Below are 24,238 nucleotides of genomic sequence, written 5' to 3' on the forward strand. Positions count from 1 at the left end.
GCAACCGTAAGACAAAGTGGTTCCCTTTGTGCTCTAAGGGCTCAGTGCAGCCTGGGCAGGGGAAGGTAGCTAACCCGGTGGTGGTGACTTCGCTCATTGGATAGAAGCTTTTAAGGCTCCAACAGGGATGGGGTTACCCAGGGCAACATTTCTGGATCCAGTTCCTGCTAAATAAATGACCCTTGGGGAATTGGTAGCCCAGAGCTGTGAGTCTGGGTTTCTCCTGGTAACGAAACGTCCAGTCCAGGGGTGGCTGGTATGCTCTAGGACTTTTCAGTTTCTAGAGAGTTCCGACATGGTAATAGGAGGCAGCAGTGCTGCCACGGGCTGGAAGTCAAGGAGGCTTCAACAGCATCCAGTTAGCTCTACTTGGGCTAGGGACCAACACCGGCCTGAACTCATTTGACCTTGAAAGAAAGGATTTATGGCCAGAATACAGCTCAGCTTTGGTTTTCCTGTCTGGCTGACAGGAAATACTGCTGTTCCTAGTCCAAGGGAGGGAGAGAAGTCAAATCAGTTCTTTGATTTGTCACTCTTTAGAGTGGTGGTGCTGGGGCTTCTATCAATTGGATGTCAAATCCATGGTATCTCGTTTTGGTTAATGGGAGTTGACAGGTGGTGGTGGATCATGCTTCCATAAGAGGCATTTTCTAAACTATCTTATTGAAGTATAATTGGCTTACAGTGTGTTAGTTTCTGCTGTGCAGCAAGGTGACTCAGTTACATATATATATATTCTTTATCGTATTTATAAGAGGCATTTTGTAACGTGATCAAACCAACCCCCAAAAACCATGATCGCGATAAGGAAAACAAGGATGCTGGGAGAGAGCAGCATCCCATTTATGGAAGTCATTCTTTTTAAGATGGAAAGAGACACGAATAAGGGGAAAAAAATGGGAATGAGAGGTCAGGTGATTTCCTAAGCCTTCAAAGTTAGTATGATTTCCTCCCCTTTCACTGCGCTTTACTACATCCCTTTGTATATCTGGACTTATTTGTAGATTCCATATTACACACAGTTGGCTTGGTCAGGCTGGGCATCAGAACCAAGCTGCAGCTGCGGCCGTGTTGGTCAGGAGATGGAGTGTGAAGCAAACAGTCGAGCCAGCCCTGGGGTAGGGGACGTCCCTGAGAGCCAGTCCCTGGCTCCAGGATATTGGCTGGACAAGGGGTTGAGTTTTAGGCTTCTCAGAATTTCAGTAAACCCGTTGGAAGAAAAGGGCCACAACAGGATAGCTGATTCACCTGGGAAAATCCAAACCACCTGACTGACAAGTGGTGGAGAGGAGGCGGTGCCACTGGGAGCAGCTGCCTGGAAAGGAGAACCAGGTAAGAGCAGCCGGGCTGGAGGTTGTGCTTGCTGAAGGGGACAGATGAAAGCCACAGCTGAGTTCCTTCTGGTTCGCGTGTCTAGGAAGCCAGTGTCTGTCCTCCATGTCACCGAAGTTGGACCACGGTTCACTCAGGTTATTCTTGGTGGCTGGTTCTCGGCACTGCGCTCTGGACTGCCCTGGTGAGTTACTTGGTCCTGTGAAAAGCCACCTCTTTCTCTTGCAGAGGTGAGCTTGATATTTTCTTTCCTTTACAGTTGCCCCAAGGTCAAGGGTATTAAATGGCCCAGTTTTTTAAATTCTTGATCTGCTAATCCCATCTGTAGAGTAGCTACCACTTCAGCAAAGAACTGCCTCAGCTTACAGAGCTATCAACTCGGAAAGGTTTAAAAAACAAGACTAGAGTAGGTGAGAGCCCTGAACTAGGACTGAAGAGAGCCACGTTCGATTTCTAATAATAGAGCGTAGTGGATTATGCTTGGGCTCTGAAGTCAGGCTGCCTGAGTTCAAAATTCTGGCTCTGTCAGTAGCTGGTAATCTCGGGCGAGTTACTTCTCTCAGCCTCAGTGTCCTCATCTATAAAATGAGGATGATAGTAGCTTTAACCACATGATGTGTCTGTGAAGACTAAAGGAAATAATGCTTATAATGCACTTGACCTCAGGACCAAGGGAGCACTCAGGTGCCAACTGTCGTCATCTACGTAGAGCACGTGACCAGGGCTGAATCTGCAAGACGGAAAAATCCGGCTCCTGCGGCCGTCTCCAGACTGCGTGAGGGTGGACTTCTGGGTATCTCACAAATGCTTCCCACCCCTGAGGTGTGCCCTCCCTGTACAAGGCAGAGTGAATAAAGAGACGGCAGGGGACCCCAGAACTGGAGTGACACACTCCAGGGTTCAAAACCGGAGAATGCACCTTAGATCTGTCGTCAGCCGGAGTGAGACTGTGTCATCCCCTCCCTCTGCTACTCAGTGGCATCTCTAAACTTTGGGCACTTGGTGCTCTGCCTGGCAGAATTGTTCAGAAGCCCCCATGGTGTTGTTACTTAAAGTGGATCCTTGGCCATGCCCTGGGGGTGCTTGTTAAAAGGATTCCTGGGCTCGAGCTCTGACCTGCAGCATACCTTGGCCCACCAGCCAGAGTCGGGCTGTTTAACAAGCTCTCCCAGGTGGTTCTCATGCACTCAGGTTTGACTCCCAACAGCAAAGTAACCCGGGGAACAAAAGGAAGCTCTTGGGGAAAGTGAGTCACAGCTGAATTAGCCAGGTGGGTCTGAGACCGGGCTCTCTAAGGCTGCACTCGGGGAAAGGGGGCGGAGAGGGGCTTGTTAAACAGTCCTATTAATAGGACTGCCTTGATGGTGTTTCCCTTCTCCCCGTGGGTTTCCAACACTAGTGAGGGCTGCCCTGCCACCTGTTTTTGAAGCCCTAAGCAAGGGTGATATCATGGGGCAGCACCCATTTTTATGCCACACACTGGCTGTCCTCTGTCACCAGGCAGGTTTATAAGCCAGCCAGAGCAAGGCTATCTCTCAGGCCTGTTTGCCAGGCTCTGTTCTGGACAGCCTCCGGGAACATGAAACTAGAGCTTTTCTTTGCTCAAAACAGTTTCTCTAGCCTGAGGAGGAAACCCAGGTAGGGAAAAGGAGTTTACCAGCCTCTACATTTGGATGCACAGTGGAAAAACCACGGTGGGAACTAGGACCCTTCTGAAGCACTGCTGAATCATGAACGGGCAAAGACAGTGTCCTTCACTTGTGGGGTTCGATAGTTTGGGGTTTACTAAGGCACGGGCTTAATTAATACATCCCCACACTTGCCGTGAGAAGGGGATAAACAAAAATATTTTCTAGTTCATTTCTCAGGTAGAGAATCCGATTGGCCAAATAATCATTCCCGGACCGGGTTTGAGAAGCAGGCTTAGCGTACGCAGGACTGATGGCATCAGGCCCCTGCTCGAGTACTGGAGGCTCTCCCAGCAAACATCATTACCCAGCTGGTAAGTGTTGTCCTTGCTCCGTTAGGGTCAAGGGGGGGACAGGGAGCCCGAAAGCTTCAGAACCAGTGCCTGGGTGGTTTAGGTCACAGGCTCTGAGCCCACCTATCTGGACTGGCTTTGGGTGACACTGCTGTGGTTTCCTGAGGCATGAGGACAGCAGTAGCACAAGGTGCCATTGTGAGGTGTGAAGGCATAAGTTGGAAAGCCTGGCACTTTGGAAGGACTCATGTTAACAATTCTTAGGTCTAGCCGCCGGCATGGGTCCTGGCCACGCAAACATTTGAGTTTTGTTGAAATATGGAGAGAATAAACCCTATCCTTCAGTGTGTTCAAATCCTCACAAGAAAGGGGCAGTAAATATATGTTGAATACCAAAGGGTGTGGTTACAAACAGGCTTTGCTTGGCTTCTGAAGGGATTCCAGCAAGACGTAATCTGTTACCATCTGAAAATATCTCAACTTAGGAAATGAAATACATGGAGTCATCAACGGCTCGGAGGTGGCAGGGACAGATCTGGGGCTAAAGGACAGTGGCCAGTGGCTTTGGACCAAAAGGCCACAGCAAGGCCAGCCAGCTGAGAGGAGGAGTGCCACATCCATAGCAGGCTAGTGGGAGACTTGAGGTACAGGAACTCTGGTTCAAATGACTGTTTCCTGACCAGGTAGTGAGTCCAGGGCCCACTCCTTTGCAGAGAGCTGCCGTGAACGGTTTGGCAGGCCTTTCCATCTGGGAGCTCCCGTGAGGCCAGGTGTGGTCTTTGTGCTTGCTACTGCACCCCAAGCACAGTGCCTGGCCTGTCACAGGCACCACACACGGACACAAGCGTGTGTGTACGTTCATCTCTGAGCACTGTTAGGTCAGTCCTGAGGTTGCCTCTGCATGAGTTCAATCCATGGGTATTTGACCGGCACATATTCTCAGCCCAGCCCTGTGCCAGGCACTGGGGAGATTCAGGGCGCCTAATGAAGCCTAGGCCCTGCCACCAAGAAGCTTAGAGGAGTTGGAGACCAGATTCACGCGCGTGGCACAAGTGTGCATGCCCGGGCTACAGTGCCAGAGGAGTTCAGAGGCTGGGGCCCTTGACGAGAGAGGGCTGGCAGGTGGGAGGGGCAGGGAACAGGGGCAGGGAACAGGGCCAGGTCATTGCTTCTCAAGCTCTTGCTGCGCTCTCCTTCCTACCTGAGCAGAACCAGCCCCGGGCTCCCGGTGCAGCCGGCAGAGAAGCTGGGTGGAGGCTATGGGTGAAAGGAAGGTGGGCCAGAGCCTCGCCCCTGCACGGGATGGCTAACCATTCACATCCCACCACGTAGACTGGCCACCGTGGGATCCAGGCCCAAGGCAGCCACTGCTCTCGAGACGGAGGGGAGGGACTCGAGGGGTGGAGCCCAGTGAAGCGTTCACCTTCCTTGGGAGCATGGTGTAGGTCTCCAGGGTACCCATGTCATCATCCCCGTCATCATCCCCCTCACAGAGGGGCCACTGCAGGGCACTCACCACGCTCCTGCCAGGCACTGGTCAGCACGCCTGGGCAGCAGAGTCCCTGCAGCCCCAGGGTGCACCCAGCCTTCCCCTTGAGAGAGCTGTGCCACTGAGTCTGCTCTGACTCTGGTAGCTGAAGTCCCAGGCTCCTGTCACCCGCTTTGTCTCATTGGCCCAGGCCATCACAGGTACAGCATATGGCAACATGAAGTCCCACATCCAAGAGAACAAAAATGTTGGGCTTCCCTGGTGGCGCAGTGGTTGAGAGTCCGCCTGCCGATGCAGGGGACACGGGTTCGTGCCCCGGTCCGGGAAGATCCCACATGCCGCAGAGCGGCTGGGCCCGTGAGCCATGGCCGCTGAGCCTGTGCGTCCGGAGTCCGTGCTTCACAATGGGAGAGGCCACAACAGTGAGAGGCCTGCGTACCGCAAAAAAAAAGAGAACAAAAATGGAATACCTTTTATTATGAAAAGAATTTAATGTGACCAAAGGTGGTGAGAGTAGAATACTAAACCCTAATGTAGGGACTTCCCTGGTGGCGCAGTGGTTCAGAATCCGCCTGCCAATGCAGGGGACACGGGTTTGAGCCCTGGTCCGGGGAGATCCCACATGCCACGGAGCAACTAAGCCCATGCACCACAACTACTGAAGCCCGTGCACCTCGAAGTATAAAATAAATATTCATGAGTGCATACTGATATAAATGATTGAATAAATGGAGCACAGACAAACCTCCCAAACAAAAGAATTCCAAATAATTTATGTAGCTACTCTACCCTCAAGGGTGTGGGGCATAACTCCCCATCCCTTAAGTGTGGGCTGTGCACACGGACTTCCTTCTAAAGGGAACAGCAGGGGAAGGGGAAGAAAGAGGAACCTTATGGTGGGGAAACCTGGCAAGCCTCAGCCAGGTGGCCAGGGTTAACAGCATTAGTGATGAGCCATGTTGATAGCATGTACCATTGATAGGATGTGATCAGAGGGCACGTGACCTCTGTGGTGTTCCTCCCCCCAAACTCAGTCTAATCAGAAAAAATTGACACAAATCCCAGTTGGTGGACATTCTGCAAAATACTTAACGAGTCCTCAAAACTGTCAAGGTCATTCAAAGCAAGGAAAGTCTAAGGATGTCACAGCCAAGAGCAGCCTAAGGAGACATAATGACTATATGTAATGAGGTATCTTGGATGGGATCCTGGGGCAGAGAAAGGACATCAGGTAAAAACTAAGGATTCTGAACAAAGTATGGACTTTAGTTAATATATCAATATTGGCCAGTAGTTAGGATGAATGTATCATATGAGATGCTGACAAGAGGGGGAACTGACTCGGGGGTATATGGGAACTCAGTGCAAGTTTGTTTTTTAAAATGCATTATTGTCATTGTTGTTATTTTTCCACATCTGTGTTTCTGCAGGGGGCAGAGAAAGCTTCCCATTAAGTTGGGCTGGTGATGAGCACTCTGCCCGCCTGCCTGGCTTTCTTCTTGGATGTGCCCGAGAAGTAGGAGGGAGGAACATCAGCCGCCTGGCCCCGTCCTCTGAACCTCCTGCACCAGCAGGTAAAAAGCAGAGGCAAAGAGGTTGTTGCGAGGAAGTGAAAGAGGATGTCCAGGAACCAGTTAGGCATGCCGGGCTGGAGTGGAGAAGGCTGGCTATGGTCAGCTCCCGGGAAGACTGCCTCACCGGCGCCTTGCTTGTGACTCACGCAGCATCACACTCTGCACCGGGGTGGCATGCATTTGGTGCAGGGGGCGTTGCTCTATGCCAGGGACCTGACAGACGGTGAGCAGCGGGTTAGAAGGGTGAGGTGAGCCTGCCCCTGCTGTTCGCTGTCACCATCCTTGTCCTGGTGGAAGATGGGAGCAGGCATTCAGGGCCTCGGTCATCCACCGCTGGAGCTAACTCGTGCATGTTCAGCTACTGCTCCCCACCCCCGAGGCCGCCCATTTCAGAGACCTGGGGTGGTGGAAGCACATGGGCTTTGGAGGCAGCAGATCTGGGTTCAGGTTCAGACTCCACTACTTGATAGCTAGGAAACCTTGGGTGAGTCACTTAAGCTCTCTGACCTGTTTCTCCAGTTGTAAAATGCAGACACACACCTGCCTCACCCACCTCATGAGGTTGAGTCAAGGATCAAATGAGGAGAGACAGTGACCAGGAGGCTCTCTCTCAGGGGTTGTTTGGATGGAGGTGACAAGAACGATCAGCATCCTTCAGGCAGAAGGTAAGGAGTTCATGGCTCTGGGGCTAATCCGGAATAGAGTTTTCTGTGTATCAGGATGCTTTGGGTGGCAAGAAATAGTAAATCCAACTCAGACTGGCTTACACAGCTGAAAAATGCAGAGGCAGATCCAGGCTGCAGGAGTCATGTGACAGGGTTCTGGCCGTGTTTCTCGGTGTCTCAGGGAGTCTGTGTGGACTGGCTTCCTTCTAGGTAGGAAAATGGTGGTTGGAGTCCCAGGCCACACATTCCACCATCTCTAATAGGCGAGAACTGCTTTTCCCCTGTCATCAAATGTCCAGGGCTTCTCTCTCTTTGGTCTATTTTAGGCCACATCCTTGGCTCTGAATCAGTCACTGAGGCTAGGACAGACCGTGCTGATTGGCTTAGGCCTGGTTATTATTAAACCTGAACAAATTACTCAAGCCGAGGGATGGATTAAAATGATTGGTTTAGGCCAATCAGGGCCCAGCCTGGAGGTAGGAGGGGGGACACACCCACACAAGCCTTTTGGCTGCCACAGCTGGGGAGGGGAGGAATGGATGCCACAGTGTCCACTACAGGTTTCTAGAATCCACCATGGGAGAGAACGTGGTGATTTTGCCTCTCGAGCATCCATCTCCCCTTTTTGACTACAAACCTAATTTGCACTGGGGCTTCATTCCTTCCCCATTTTTGGACTATGTGCTTCTGATGGAGCCCCATTTCCCACTCGTGGATGAAGCATTTGATCCATCAGTGCACTGTAATCTCCTGGCCACAGGATTGCATCTCAGAAAGGCACTTGGCTTGATCAGAGTCAGTGAAACGCAATGATACTCACTGGGAAGACAGCGCCAGCTGCTCTTGTCTGCTCAACTTGACCCTGAGGATGTAAGGTCTGGAGCTATTGCTACTGCCATTGTAGAACCACATGGAGGGAGCCTGAGACTGGAGCCGATACAGAAAGCTGGAAAGAAAGCCACTGAAGCCACTCAGAAAGCCAAGCTACTTCCTGGACGATTCAGTTTATGAATCAACACATCTCCTCTTTGCTTTAAGCCTGTTTGGGTCAGGTTTTCTGTCAGTTGCAACAATTCCTTAAATCATACAATTCTCCTTCCCGTTCAAGGGCAATGAATGCCCTGAGCAGTGCATGTGGGTGGCTAAAATGTTTGGGCCGGGGGCTTCCCTGGTGGCGCAGTGGTTGAGAGTCCGCCTGCCGATGCAGGGGCATGGGTTCGTGCCCCGGTCCGGGAAGATCCCACATGCCGCGGAGCGGCTGGGCCCGTGAGCCATGGCCGCTGAGCCTGCGCGTCCGGAGCCTGTGCTCCGCAGCGGGAGAGACCACAACAGTGAGAGGCCCGCGTACCGCCCCCCCCCCCAAAAAAAACCAACAACAACAAAAAATGTTTGGGCCGAACTTTACCAAGTACATTTTGTCATTTAACACTAATATTATGTACCTGGAAAGCATCCCAGCCATGAAAAGATGCAGAAAAATGCTAAATGAATATGGATGGGATTTAGTCTAGATCAGGGTAGGCAAACTACAGCCCATGGACCAAATCTGGCCCACCATGTTTTCATAAAGTTTTATTGGAGCATAGCCATGCTTTGTCTGCAGCTGTTTTGTACTACAGTGGTAAAGCAGAGTTGAGTAGTTGCTTGCAAAGCCTAAAATATTTAGCAGTTTGGCCCTTTACAGAGAAAGTTTGCTGCCCCCTGGTGCAAATCATGGAAGAACAAAATATTAGCAAAATACTTCCCCAAAATGAATACCTGCGTCCCCAAATGAAAGCAACACTGAACAGCCCTCCATCATAGACCTCCGTATCCTTGTATTAACATCAAGCCCTATTATCAGCGTTAGGAGAGCAGACTTTCATTGTACCGAACTTATCCCAGACGGTGAACGAGACATCCTATGTCTTTGTTAAGATTTGGTCTCTGCAGTGCCTGTATCTTAGTAGCCCTGGCCACAGAGGGTCTAGGAAGCCTGCAGGCCTAAGAACAGTCATTTCCCACCCCAGCCATTACCCTTTCCTCTGACTCGGGATGCTGAAGCTACTGGCTATTTCCTGCACGTAGCCCAGTGACCCTCTTCCATAAGGAGGTGGGATCAATGTAAACATGGTGGAAAGAAGAGACAAGTTCTTTTGCTTTCATAATGGAATGTCAGCATTGTTATCTGTACACCTCTGACTTCTGATGCCAATGGATTCCACTCCTGCCAACAATGTAGTGCACTAAGAAGCTCCATGTTTAGTTCCCGGCTATCAAGCTCCTGCCAGAAACACAGCACAGTTAATAGCGGTGAAATAGCCAGGGTCACGTAAGCAACCACCCTGCCGGGGGCTTCTAAACTCCATCTCTCTGCCAAGTTAAATCACCAGGAGGCAACATACCAAAATCTAAGGCTAGTCCTCCATGGCAGGACGTCGTGGAACTGTTATTTAATATTACGGCCTCTGCTTTTGTGTGAGGTCTTCCTGAGAAGTGGCTTCCTCAAGGACACTCCTGCATTGTCACAACACAGTGGCCAGAATCTAACTAGTGGCTTCTAACTCAGAAACGACACCACGAACAGAGGGCAGTTTAGGAATACTGTTGACTGGTATTGTTATCTCAGGCAAGTCCACGCTGGCTTATCCACGAGGTCCCCCTTCTGCTCACCGTAGGGTCTGGAAGGCTTCCCAACTTACACAGCATTCAAGGTGGGTCCAAGACAGTTCCAAGGGGGATGTTGGGGCCCATCTGGATATAGAGATCTGTAGCCGGCTTATATTTCTTTATTGATAGGGGGAATATTTATTTGGGGCAACCTACCTTGAATGCTATGTAAGTGCCTCCGACTTAAGGATCCACATGATAATCTGAGAATCTACCTGCAGGACCCACTTTGAATGCTCTTTAAGTTGGGAAACCCTCCAGACCCGAATGGGAGCAGAGAGAAGTCTCATGGATATGCCAGTGTAAACTCCCCTACCCTTTGGGGCCCACCTCAAATCCTCCCTCCTTGGTATAAAGCCAGTTCAGACTGAAGCAATCCCTTCTGTCTCTTAACCACACCAATTATCACTGCAATTAATCTCGTAATACCTTGAGGCTAGTGGTGGTAGAGGGTCTGGCTTTTTGTTGTAGCGATGGGAAGGGTGCATTTCAATATGTTGCTTTGTCGCCTGAACTTTTGTTATCCCAGCAAAAAACAGCATGGGCGCAGGAATTACATTCCAGGACGCGGCTCTGGCTCATGCTCCACCTCTGAGGGTACCCTCTCCTCTCCTGTCAAGGAGGGGCAGGCCACAGAGCACCCGCCTTCTTGGCTTCTCCCTGGGAGAGGGTCTCTGGCCAGACGAGGAACGCCGGGTGACACAGGATTCCAACCCGTCCCCGTCACCCACCCCACCTGCTGCTGAGTGCCTGCGTGAGGGCTCTGGAGCGCAGTCCCTGCTCGTAGCCAGGTGGAGGAGACAGACTCCCAGACCCTGAAACTGTGTGTGGAGTGCTGGGACAAACGGAAGTGCTCCAGCACGCTTTTCCCCTCCTTGTCCTCGACTGGAGAAGGGATGTGAGGAAGGAAGGCAAGTCAGACCTCTTCGTAACTACCGACTCGCCCGGCCTGCAGTCGCACATAGGAGGAGCCTGGCGACCCACGAGCAAGCTGCAGAACTCCGAACGCTGGGCACTCGGAAGGAATTTTCTTGGTACCAGTCACAAATGAGAGACATCATAGAAAAGGTTATTCTTTTACTATTTCAAGGAGGTAATACATAGCCCAATACACCAAAGCACTAGGGAATTAGAGGCAGCAGATGGCCAGAGTTTTTGAGAAGAGCCTTATGCTGCATCTCCAGGCCCCCATCTGCCCACAGCCCATGGCTGCTTATGGAAAGGCCAGACCGGCGACTTGGAGCTTGCTGTGACCATAGCAGTGGACAAGTGAGCCAACTCCTCAAGACCCCACTGACTGAGAAAGGGTTCTTCTGTGAGGGCAGCAGAGGCCCTGCCAGGCTGAACACAGCAGGCAGCGCTCAGCCCTGCCCCGGCCAGGTTTACGCGGCTACTGCCTCAGCAGCACCCAGCTTATCTAGTGCTTGGCTTTATTTCTCTGAGCCTGGAGTGGGCAGGATGTGAATAAATCCTGAGTCAGAAATTAAGGTGAAAGTCCTTCTTAGTAGTGTTAATAATTGGGGTGAGAAAAGACAACACCGTCTTTGAGGAGGGTGGGCTGGGAGTCAGTGGAAGACAGATGGAAACAGACTGGCCACAGGCTGAAGGTGCTGCCTTGCGGTCCTCAGAGGGCCTTTTCGGGGCACCTGGGGGTGGGGGGGGCGGCGCTCTGGGGCTGCTTCCTCTGGCACAGAGTTGAACTAGAGGTTCATTTTCCACTCATAATTGGCTTTCCGGGTCTAAGTCACCACAAGTAGGGCTAAAGCAAATCCTGCCCATGCACCTGCCCAACCCGGCCTTGGAGATGTGTGGTCAGTGCCCAGTGTGGCCAGGGAGGGACTCACATCTCCCGAGACCTTTCTCCTCCCACCCCAGCTCCTTCCCCTTACAAGCAACCAGGCTGGGAGGTGAGCGCCTTGGGCACCTCTGAGTGAAGTACCATCATGTCTTTTCCTGGAGAATTCATTTTGGTGGGACCCAAAGCCCCTGCCTAGGCATGGAGCAGACTTATTTCCACCCACGGAGGCCACCTTCCTGGTGACTTAACGGTGGCACAAAGAGGAATCGCAGCAGCAACTCCAGATGCCGTAACACTCATAAACATCATTCACTTCGATGCGACGGTCACACTGGAGAGCTGCATGTTCTCCAACCAACCCTGGCCAGGCCAGAGCGGGTTCAGATGCCGCGTGGCTGAAGATTTTTGGTTGGACAGGAGTGGAAAGAATTTTTTAAAAACCACACCACTGTGTTCTCTAAACACAGAGCCATCAGTTTTGTTTTGTTTAACAAGAAAGGACAGAGAACCAAGCTTCACAGCGGCCAAGGCTTGTGCAGCACAGAATGCAGTATGTATCGAAATGTATCAACCTTGGTCTGACTGGGGAGGTGGGTGAACACAGAGCTGCGGGACACCATGTCTTCTAGTCAGTGGCAGGCTCTGCTGTTGCCTCATCCTGATGCTCCTCGAAGCCTGGAACTGGCTTTTGCAGAAAGTGCATGGTGGCCTGGATCACCTTATCTGGCCCAATATTGTACACAGGGTGAGTGGGCTGCTGCAAAGAGAAGAACAGATGCCAATTAATCACCCCAGTGGTCCCTGGAAATGTGCACAGCCTCTGCCCATTGAATGCACTTGTAAAAATGTAACATAAGGAATCATCAGAGATGCACTAGGATCTCACAAGGCCCTAGTGTTCAACAACAGGGTATTGGTAAAAACATGTTACAGTATGTGGGACACAAAGGAACATTATAGAGCCATTAAAAAACATGCTTTCAAATATTTTACGATATTGGCAAATACTTATAATAAGGTGAGGAAAACAGTATGCGTGATATTATTCCAAACTTACTTTTTAAAGTGTTGATAGATGTGATTTATATAAATAGGCAAAAAATGGACATATGCCAAAACAGGAACCATGACATGACTGTTTTAAATTTTCTTATTTATACTTTTATATATATTCCAATTATTAAAACAATGAACATGCATCTATATTTATAATCAAGAAAATGGACCACAACCCTGTTACACTTAAGTAAAGGTGTCAGGCCATATATAAATTATTTTATATTATCCCACTGCACCACAGAAACCCAAAATAAACTTTGGTCTCAGACAGGGCACAATCCTAGGCCAGTATTCAGGACTCTTCCACCCTAGGACAATGAAGAAGGGGACATAATTGCAAGAGATTTAAAAAAATTTAAGAAAATACTATGAGCAACTTCATGCGAAAACATAAAAATTCAGATAAACTGAATAGTTTTATAGAACAATACGAATTTTCAAAATTGCTCAAGAAGAAATTCTTTAAAACCTATATGAATAAGTTAACTCAATAACAATTGTTTTTTCTGCTACCACCATTCCCCCCAAAAAATACCAGGCCTACATGGTTTCTCAAGCAAGTGTTAGCTTACAAGATAATCTCTAACTTATACAAACTTTTCCAAAGAAAAAGCAGAGTAGGAAGACACCTGTCTAATTTTATGAGGTTATATTATCCTGAAACACAAACTGGAAAAGAATACAATAAAACAAAATTTTCGATCAGTCTTTCTCATGAACACACATGCAAAAAATCCTAAATAAAAATACGAGCCAAAAATACCAGCAGAGTGAATCCAGCAGGTGTTAGAACAGCACATACACCCCCCACACTCTGTTATCACCAAGCAGGGCTTATCCCGTAACGTCAAGGTCACATCAGAATATGTATTAACAAAACACAACATCAGATTAAAGGAGAAAAGCCAGATGAGGAAAAAGCATTCAATAAAATTTAACACTAGATTATGACTGAAATAAAACAAAAAAACAACCCAGTAGACCAGGAACAGAGGGGAACATCCTTAACCTGATATGAAATGTTTACCAAAACCTCACAGTAAGCATCCTCCTTAATGATGGAATTACAGAAACCTTCCCATTACAATCAGAACACTTTCTATTACCACCTCCAGTCAACACTCCATGGGTTTTTTTTTTTTTTTTTTTTTTTTTCTTTCTTTCTTAGCGGTACGCGGGCCTTTCACTGTTGTGGCCTCTCCCGTTGCGGAGCACAGGCTCCGGACGCGCAGGCTCAGCGGCCATGGCTCACAGGCCCAGCCGCTCCGCGGCATATGGGATCTTCCCGGACCGGGGCACGAACCCGTGTCCCCTGCATCGGCAGGCGGACTCTCAACCACTGCGCCACCAGGGAAGCCCCTCCATGGGGGTTTTAGCCAACATTACAAGGCAAGAAAAGAAAGAAAATTCTTGGGCTTCCCTGGTGGCACAGTGGTTGAGAGTCTGCCTGCCGATGCAGGGGATGCGGGTTCGTGCCCGGTCCGGGAAGATCCCACATGCCGCGGAGCGGCTGGGCCCGTGAGCCATGGCCGCTGAGCCTGCGCGTCTGGAGCCTGTGCTCCGCAACGGGAGAGGCCACAACAGTGAGAGGCCCGCGTACCGCAAAAAAAAAAAAAAAAAAAAAAAAAAAACATTTGAAAACATACAAAACAACTCTCTATATAGTTCGTGGATACATACCGCAAAAGAAAAAAAGGAAAGAAAATTCTTAAGAATCAGGAAGGAAAAAGCAAAACTCCTTACTTGAAGATGACATTACATTCTAAATAAGAAATCCAAGAGATTCTATAGACAAACTTTTACAACTATCAAGAGAATTCAGAGGGAATTCCCTGGCGGTCCAGTGGTTAGGACTCCACACTTCCACTGCAGGGGGCCAGGTTCAATCCCTGGTCAGGGAACTAAGATCCCGCAAGCTATGCGGAGCAGCCAAAAAAAAAAAGAATTCAGCAAGGCTGCTGGGTGCAAAATTAAACTATAATTATCAATAGCATTTCTATACATTAGTAACAACAAATTACAAAATAAAATGGAAAAAAATATTCCGGTCACAATAGACACAAAAACTATAAATTTCTTAGACGTTAACTCTAACAGAAGATGTACTAGTCCTTTATGGAGAAAATGATAAAAGACCATTAAAAGAAATGTAAAAAATCTGAAGAATTGTGTTTATAAATGGGAAGCCTGAATGTTAAAGTCAGTTCCCTCCCATTAATCTTACATTCAATGTAATTCTAATAAAAATTCCACTAGTTTTTTGTGTGTGTGTTACTTGATAAGCTGATCCTAAAATGCACAGGAAATCCTAAAATGCAGAAGGCAAAGAATATCCAAAGCAGTTTTGAAGAAAAAGAATGAGGTGGGTAGGTGAGACTTGCTTACCTGCATTTAAGATTTGCTTAAGACAGCAAAGATAACAGACCAATGGAACAGTGTGTCCAGAAACAGTCACCTCATATACAGAAACTTGAGTATGTGACACATGTGATACACATCAATAGGAAAGGCTGTAAACTTCAATAAATGGTGCTGGTCAATTGGTTAACCAAAATGGGAAAAAGATAAAATTATATCCCACCTTCACTATAGACGGAAATCAATTCCAAGAGAATTAAAAAATTACATGGGATAAGCAAAACTTTAAATTGTTTAGAAGAAAATATATTTATGACCTCAGGGTAGGAAAAGATTTCTTAAGGGTAGGAAAAGATTTAAGTAACGCACCCCCCCCCCAAAAAAAAACCCTCAAAAACTGAAAAGGCAAATAAAATTATTCACTTTAGAATTAAAATCTTCTATTCAACAAAAACACTAAAAACAAAGTGAAAAGACAAGTCACAAACTGGAAGAGATTCACCACACACACACCACTGACAAAGGATTAGTATCAAGAACACACAAAGAACTCCTACTACATAAGAAAAGAGCAAACAAAATTACAAATCAATACGAAAATGAGCAAAGGATAGGAGCTGGCTGGCAATTCACAGAAGACATAACACAAATGGCCAACAAACGTTTGAAAAGATGCTCAGCCTCACCAGTAATCAGGGAAATGCAGAACAAAACTGAGACACCAGCTCACATCTGCCAAGTTGGCAAAAAGGAAAAGTCTGACTATGGAGCAACTCATCTTGGTGCCATGTGAGCGTTAAATAACCCAAGCACACAGGGGCGAGGTTCAGGGCCATCTGGTGAGGATGAAGGTGTATCTCTCTCAGAAACTGTAACTCGAGAATGTTCACTGCAACACCTTGTGTAATAGCACAATCTGAAACCATCTCAGTGTTAACCAACAGGAGACTAGAAAATTAAACTGGGGTACACTTAGGCAAGGGAATACCGTACAGGAGTGAAGATGACACTTAGACAAGAGGATACCGTACAGGAGTGAAGATGACACTTAGACAAGGGGATGCCGTACAGGAGTGAAGATGACACTCAGACAAGGGGATACCGTACAGGAGTGAAGATGACACTTAGACAAGGGGATGCCGTACAGGAGTGAAGATGACACTCAGGCAAGGGAATACCGTACAGGAGTGAAGATGACACTTAGACAAGGGGATACCGTACAGGAGTGAAGATGACACTTAGGCAAGGGAATACCGTACAGGAGTGAAGATGACACTTAGACAAGGGGATGCCGTACAGGAGTGAAGATGACACTTAGACAAGGGGATACCGTACAGGAGTGAAGATGACACTTAGACAAGGGGATGCCGTACAGGAGTGAAGATGACACTCAGGCAAGGGGATACCGCACAGGAGTGAAGATGACACTTAGACAAGGGGATGCCGTACAGGAGTGAAGATGACACTTAGACAAGGGGATGCCGTACAGGAGTGAAGATGACACTTAGACAAGGGAATACCATACAGCAGTTAAGATGAATAAACTAGAGCAACACATATGAAGACGACTAAGCCGCAAAAGGGTAATGGTCGGTGAGAAAGTGATGCAGAATAAATGGTGGGGTAGATACTGTTATAAAACATTTGAGGGCTTCCCTGGTGGCGCAGTGGTTGAGAGTCCGCCTGCCGATGCAGGGGACACGGGTTCGTGCCCTGGTCCGGGGGGATCCCACATGCTGCGGAGCGGCTGGGCCCGTGAGCCATGACCGCTGAGCCTGCGCGTCTGGAGCCTGTGCTCCGCAACGGGAGAGGCCACAACAGTAAGAGGCCCGCGTACCGCAAAAAACAAACAAAAAAAAACCATTTGAAAACATACAAAACAACTCTCTATAGAGTTCGTGGATACATACCTATGTAGTAACAGCACAAAAATATTTGCAGGCATGATAAATGTCAAATTTAGGATGGGGTTACGCTGAGGAAGGAGGGAGGGAAAAGAACGGAAGAGGGTTGCATAGGAGGCAAATACTTGAAACAGCTGAAGGGTTGTTACTTGGATTTTCTCAATTACTAGTGAGGCTGAGCATCTTTTCATCCACCTACTGGCCATTTGTGTTTCTTCTCTTGGAATATTTCATGACAATCTGCACAGGCCCCATCATCTGACAGCCGCAGACAATCTCAGCCGGAGTTGAGTCTCAGGATCGTGACTAGGCTCACAAGCATCTCCTGCAGCCAGGCTGGCCTGGGACTGGATGCAGTGGTGAACAGCTCGCCCGCACGGGGCTGACAGTTTTTGAGGGAAGCAGATAAAACCCAGTTAAACACACACATGACAAATCGTGCTGGTGCTATGAAGGGCACAAACCAGGCCCTGGCAGAGTGTTTTGGGTCATCTCATTTACAGAAGGTGGTCTGAGAGGGCTTCTCCGGAGGGATGGCTGCAAGCTGAGAGCTCCAGAAGACAGTCAGCCACATGGGGAGGGCTGCTGGCTACAGATGCAGAAACCCGCTACCTCTGAGCCAGCTTCCTGGGAGATGGGAACTAATGACAAGCGGTCTGGGTCCTAGGCTGTGGGACAAAGGCACAAACCCTCTGTCACAGTTTGGATCCTCGCCTGGAACCTCGAGTTTGCCAGCCAGATGCTCACGAACGGAGAACGAGCTGCAGACAGAGGGTGGGGACGGTGAGTTCACCAGCCTGTCCATGTCCTCGTGCAGCCGGTTCGGCAGGCCAAGAGCGGGTGCTCTGCTCTCCTGCCAGCCCCATCCTGGGGGCCCCGTGGAGAAGCAGTGGTAAGCCCCCCATCCCATCTTACCAGGGCATTTTCAGGCACACCCAGGACCACATCGTGCAACATGGCTCCACTGCCGAAGTGCTGGGCTATGGACAGGCCGCTCAGGCAGTAGCAGGTGTGGTAGAAGTCCCGGGACCTGGAAGGACGGGGCGACTCTTAGCAGGTGTCCTCTGCTCCCCACCGGCCCCAGCACAGCCTCTGACAAGGCCACCGCACAGACGAAGAGGCCCAGGGAGCACTCACGCATCCCATCCCACCCTCCACGAAACTCGAAGCCTGGCTTCCCCCAGCAGCATTTTTCAGAGCCCCATCCTTCCGCCCTGCTTGATAGCAGGAACTGTAACCTTACAGTCAGTCCTGTCAGCTGTCTTCCGGAAAGGGCTCTCCAGGGTAGTGCTGGCTAAATTAATATAGTTTAAAAAAAAAAAATCCCACAACAAAATTTCTAGGAATGGGCCAAATTCTTCCTGATAAATTGCTGGGGACTGGCCTTCAGCTGGACCAGGATGCAGAGGTAGCAGGGTGTGTGTGTGCTGGGGGAGTGGGGAGTGAGCAGCAAAGGCAACAGGACTTGACTGGTTTCCCTTTTGGCACCTAAAGGTATTGAATCTACTCGGTAATAGTCGCCTTGATTATAATCTCTGTTTATGACACTCAGGAGTTTTAAAATCCTATATCCTCTTCTATTTAAATCAGTTTGGTTAAATAAGAGGAGGGGCTTCCCTTGTGGCGCAGTGGTTAAGACTCTGCCTGCCAATGCAGGGGACATGGGTTTGAGCCCTGGTCCAGGAAGATCCTATATGCCGCGGAGCAACTAAGCCTGTGCGCCACATCTACTGAGCCTGTGCTCTAGAGCCTGTGAGCCACAACTACTGAGCCTGTGCTCTAGAGCCCACGAGCCACAACTACTGAGCCTGTGCTCTAGAGCCCGTGAGCCACAACTACTGAGCCTGCATGCCACAAGTACTGAGCCTGTGCTCTAGAGCCCACGAGCCACAAGTACTGAGCCTGTGCTCTAGAGCCCACGAGCCACAACTACTGAGCCTGTGTGACACAACTACTGAGCCTATGCTCTAGAGCCCACGAGCCACAACTACTGAGCCTGTGTGCCACAACTACTGAGCCTGTGCTCTAGAGCCCGTGAGCCACAGCTACTGAGCCCGTGAGCCACAACTACTGAGCCTGTACTCTAGAGCCCGTGAGCCACAACTACTGAAGCCCATGCACCTAGAACCCGTGCTCCGCAACAAGAGAAGCCACCACACCACAAGGAAGCCACCCTCTCCACAACTAGAGAAAGCCTGCACGCAGCAACGAAGACCCAACGCAGCCAAAGATAAATAAATAAAATAAATAAATTTATAAAAAAATAAATAAAAAAGAGGAAAGAAAAGCTACCAACACAGCAATCTGTTTACCTAACTGGCAAGGGGGTGCAAGTAAGCTGGGTAAAAAGGAGAGCACTGGAGGGGCCAGGATGGATGGATGGCACTGGATGGGGGTGCTCCCAGCTGGGCTGCTTCCTCCCATGCCACACGTGCACTAAGCAGCAACAAGGAAAGGCCCACCCCGTCTGGCTCTGAGTAGGCCTGAGGTGCTCAGCCCTCTCTCCCCGCCCCGTCCCTCCCTCCCCAGAGGCAAGGCACTCACTTGCCAGGTTTATCCAGAAGCCCCCCGGTGGGGCACTGGCAGCACATAAGAATGTACTCCTGCAGGGCCTGCTGATGAAACATCCAGCGGCTCATGCTGAGGGCAGGGTCACCTAGAGAAGACAAAGGATCAGTGTGGGCTGGAGCCTAGGAGAAGTCCAGCAAAGGATCAATGACTTCTTTGTACTTTAGGATCCATTAGGAACTGTCAGGGTTTCCCTCTAGTCTCCTTGGACTAATCTTGAAAACTACATTCTTGGGACACTCGATTTCTTCACCCAAGTCCCGAGACACGTCCCTTCTCCTGAACCTTGAAGAGTCAAAGAGCAGCAGGTCAGAGCAGCACTTGGCTTTACTTGAAGTGTCCCCTTACCCTGGATGACCACCCTAAACCACATCCCTTGCAGGCACAGACAAACTGTTTAGCTCAGCTTACCAGACTGCCCTCTGCTACTGCTCCTGACTTGGTTCACAATTCCTTTCCCTGGGCTCCTTAAGACATTTCCTCCAGTGCATCTCTGAAACTTGTTACCCAGACTCTAGTTAGCCAAGAGAACTCTAATGGGGTGATAATGTCTGTTTCTTCTACTGATACTTGTCTTAGCCTGGATTCAGTCTATCTCTAAAGGGACTTAGAGAATTTCCCTAAGAAGCATTCTAATAACCACCCTCCTGCATCATATAATATGATAGCCCAAGCAGAAATGGACAATTCTGGTGATAATATTAAAGTACTGTCAATCAGCAGTACTTTAATCAGCAGTCAGACTCCTGCGGACCACTCGGTTATCAAGGGTGGAGGAGGGACAAATAATCAATAGATAGATGTGCACGGAAACATTTATGTGGGAATACACACATAGAATGTGCATTAAGTCTCTGGTTAATTTTATACTTTGATACCTGGGCTACAAAGGTAGCAAACAATCTGTAAATGACAACCGAAAGCTAATTTTTCTTCCAGTCTTCTTGTGTTTCTATGCATTTTTCTATACAGGTATGATCATTTTGTATCTTACGTTTTTCATTTAACTCTACAGGCATACATTTTTCTGTTCTGCTACATAATCTTCATAACCATCATTCTAAAGAGCCCTACAGCATTTCATTAAGTGGACACATAAGGTAATGGCATCAATACAGGCTCTGGATCCAAACTCTCATATATATGAGCAGAGAATCTTCTGTGGTAAAAATTCATCAAAGTTTATAGTAAATGTGGTATATAAAGAGAATATGTAGGCAAAATAGTTAATTTTGGAATATTTATATACATAGAATACTACAGAAAATAATCATTTTTAATTTCTTAAATGAGAGATGGGAGGAGAGATGGATGCAGTTGGAAAGCGATCGCCGTCTCCTGGGTTGAGCACTGGATGAGGTGCACGGTCAGCTGATGTTTGGGGGCCACATGCAAAAGCCACTCATCTTCAACACCCGAGTCCCGCCCTGCCCCTGAGATGCTCACACTAGAAGAGGCACATGGGAACTGAGCCCAAGGAAGGAGGAGCACTTTCAGGTCCCCCCTCTCATGCTCAGCCTGGCACACAGGCTTACTGAAGGAAGTGCTCACATGATTTTAATTACTTTCCTCTTTGTTCTTTCTCCACCTGTGAGCACAGTGGACTCCGTAGGAGATACATACATATATGATGGGACTTCACTCTATCTTGTTTCCAGGGTTGTTTCCAGTTCCTTGCAATCATAAAAAATGCCGCAATAAACATCTTTGTGAATCTTCTCTATGTCTAGGATTATTTTCTTCAAGTAGATTCACAGGAGTGGAATGATTCAGTTAAAGGGAATAAACATTTTTAAGGCTTTTAATAGATACTGATAAACTGCTTTAAGACTTTATATAGCTGCCAGCAAAATTTAAGATTTTCCTGTACTACTTCCAGCACTGGTTACTTTGAAAAAAATGTTCTCAGCAATTAAAATGTTAAAAAGAAACAGTACCTGATCATTTGTTTTGCTGTGCATGCCTCTAGTTACTAATTAGGGTGAACTGTTCCCATAACTTTTGCTTACTAGTTCTATTTCCTTTTGAGAGTGTCTGTCCTTTTGTCTTCTGAGATCCAAGAGTCAATTTTATTAATCTAGCTTTTTACTGTATTTACTCTTTATCTGTATCGTATGGCATACCTATTTCTCCCTTTTGGCTCTACTTTTTTGGTTATATGGGGTTTTTTTTAATTGCATAAATATAGTTTACACATATGCTGTAATCACAGTGTTGATTTTCTCCTTTGTGATTTCTTCTTTTAAGAAGCACATTTAGTGGGTACAGGGATTTGGGCCGGCGGTGATGAAAACTCTAAAATTGATTATAGTGATGGTTGCACAACTCTGAATACACTAAAAACTACTGAACTGTACACTTTAAATGGGTAAATTGTTCAGTATGTGAATTACATCTCAACAAAGCTGTTATTTTTAAAAGCATATTTACTAAACTTTAGGGTAACTGCATTAAACATCTGTACAAAATATACCTTTACTTCATATCCTATAAGAAATAAAAGACGGTTACCTTAAGGTAAATGATAACCTATCGCTAGAACTGGAATCTGAAAAGAAAATGCTATGTTTATTATTAAAAAGATTACAGAGTGTTTCAGTTACCCCCTATATTATTGAAGTGTAAAGGCTCAAAGTTCATAAACTCGACAAGGAACTTCCTGAGATCTTGAATTTGCACATCAACACACATAATTACGGTGAGATGAAGGGAGATATGATTACAGGCTGATAACTGTGCACTGGAGTCGGCCTTTTAAATCCTTTACATCTCTCCCTTAAAATACAGATCCCCATTATAATGTCATTTTGCATTTCAAAGGTTCCTTTTATCTGAGAAATCAAAAGTTTTTCAAACAGTAACTGACAGGTACAGCACATGTAGCTCAATTTCACAGGTGGACAAATAAAGCCTGGGGTACATCCCAAAGAACATGGCAGCAACTAGTAACTATCAATCCAAACAGAAACTCACAGGCCTGCTGCTATCCTACTGCTCCACAAAAACAAACTGACTCACTAATTTAGTCAGCATTTGATATTTTAAAGATATTAATAGCAATTTGTTCTTGTACTCAAATACTGTCTTCTATACGTAAGGCAGCCACCGCATGGACTACGGAAGAGATAGGGATTGGCCTGGGTTCATGGGCTACAGTGTGCCGGTCCCATGTCATCTTTTTAGTTATCAGTATGATCATCATCATCACCTTTTAAAAATGTATTTGTTCACTGACTAAAAGTAGTAACACACATGGTAAAAAAAGAAAAGAAAAGAAAAGAAAAAAGCAGCCTACAGTACAATAGGAAAAGTACATTTCTCTCCCCCCATCTCCTACCCCTCTCCCAAAGGTACCCGTTGTTAAAGGGGAGTTGTGTATACTTCCAGGAAAGCTGGGTGGATGCCAGCCTGTGTGCACACAGACAGACTGTTCTCGGCCTGGCCTGGCCTTTGACACTTTCCGTTGTGTCCTGGAGAGCTTTCCATGTGAGCCCATTGCAATGCAGCTACTGTATGAAGAGATCATAATTTATTTAACTGTTAGCCTTTTGGTGGGCAGTTGGGTTGTTTGCTATTAAAACTCCACTTCAACACACATCCTTTGCAATGTCTGTGCAGATAAATTCCTGCCAGTGTCCTCACTGGGTTTAAGTAATTTAAACTGATGTCTCCAAACTACCCTCCAAAAAATGACGCACCTATTTACACCCCTCTAACAGTGAAAAGTGCCTGTTTTCCCACACTTTCCCCAACATAGGGTATCAAATTTTCTCATCTCTGCTAATCTGACAGTAAAAACAAATAGGGTCCCACTGCTTTTATTTGCATTTCATTAACTATCACCTGTTCGTCTGATTAATGGCCACCTACAGATGGCAGGGCTCTGATACCATGATAGGTGGCAATCAGGTATAAAGCAAGTCACTTACCCATGCTGTACTTTGTTTCCTCACCTGTAAAATGGGAATAATGATAGAACCTGTTTCTTTTTCTTTTTCTTTTTTTTGGCCATGCAGCTTGCGGTATGTCAGTTCCCCAACCAGGGACTGAACCTGGGCCACAGCAGTGAAACCCCGGAATCCTAACTACTAGGCCACCAGGGAATTCCCGGATAGCATTTGTTTCATAGGGCTGTTTGGAGGATCAAATGAGAAAATACATGTGTAATACTCAGTTCTGCCCCTGGCTTGCGGTGAGCACGTGGTAAGTCTCAGTAGTTGTAGCAGCTGTAGTACAAGCAGCAGTGTAGTAGAATCCTCTGCCTGTTTTTCCGTTGGGTTGTTCATGTTTCCTACTGCTTGGTATGACTTTCTCAAATGAAATTAAGCTCTTCATCATTTATCCAAATATTTTCCCCACCTTGCTACTAGTTTTGTCTATAGAATTTCTCTTTTGTAAAATAACTTTTGTCGTTTTCCTTTATGTAAGAAAGATATATTATTGTAGAAAAATTAGAAAATAGAAGTAAAAAAGAAAGAAAACAAACATCACCTGTCATTTCACAACCCAGATACCTTCCATTAATTTTTTGGAGTCAACTCTTCACTGAAAATGGAATTACATACATACTGCTTTGAAACCTAACTTTGATCACAGTACATTGTGAATATCGTTCTACGTCGCATCTCCTTTTGACTCTCAACGTCAGCATTTTGCCCACCACTCAAAACACTCCCGTCTTCCGGAGCCCTGCCTAGTCCAGGCCCACTGTTTGCTGAGGCGTGAGCTTTGGGCCTAACATGGGCCTCCTTCCAGGCAGTGAAAAAAGCTGGAAGCACCAAGATTCACAGGCAACTAACTTTTCCCACAGGCAGAGCTTTGAATGTGACTAGTCCTCCAGAACTTGCACTATGATAAACAA

At 47.5% G+C, this 24,238-nt stretch overlaps 1 protein-coding gene and 1 long non-coding RNA gene across 3 annotated transcripts in view; one reads left to right on the plus strand and one right to left on the minus strand.

The window, feature by feature from the left end:
* The first annotated feature begins 64 nt into the window (after window positions 1-64).
* LOC137222296 (uncharacterized) lies at window positions 65-11,766 on the plus strand. Its single transcript, XR_010942402.1, has 2 exons — window positions 65-3,334; window positions 6,233-11,766. It is a non-coding gene; the product is annotated as an uncharacterized lncRNA (long non-coding RNA).
* Window positions 10,753-24,238, minus strand: part of FNTB (farnesyltransferase, CAAX box, subunit beta) — an 84,662-nt gene continuing 71,176 nt past the window's right edge. For both annotated transcript variants that reach the window (XM_067733136.1, XM_067733126.1), the window contains 3 exons: window positions 19,354-19,465; window positions 17,725-17,839; window positions 10,753-12,245 (listed from right to left, as the gene is read on the minus strand). In XM_067733136.1, coding sequence (XP_067589237.1) covers window positions 12,114-12,245; window positions 17,725-17,839; window positions 19,354-19,465 — 359 coding nt within the window. In that variant the 3' untranslated portion in view covers window positions 10,753-12,113. The remainder of the gene's footprint in view (window positions 12,246-17,724; window positions 17,840-19,353; window positions 19,466-24,238) is intronic.

Source organism: Pseudorca crassidens, chromosome 1 (genome assembly GCF_039906515.1).
Source record: "Pseudorca crassidens isolate mPseCra1 chromosome 1, mPseCra1.hap1, whole genome shotgun sequence".
Lineage (NCBI taxonomy): Eukaryota > Metazoa > Chordata > Mammalia > Artiodactyla > Delphinidae > Pseudorca > Pseudorca crassidens.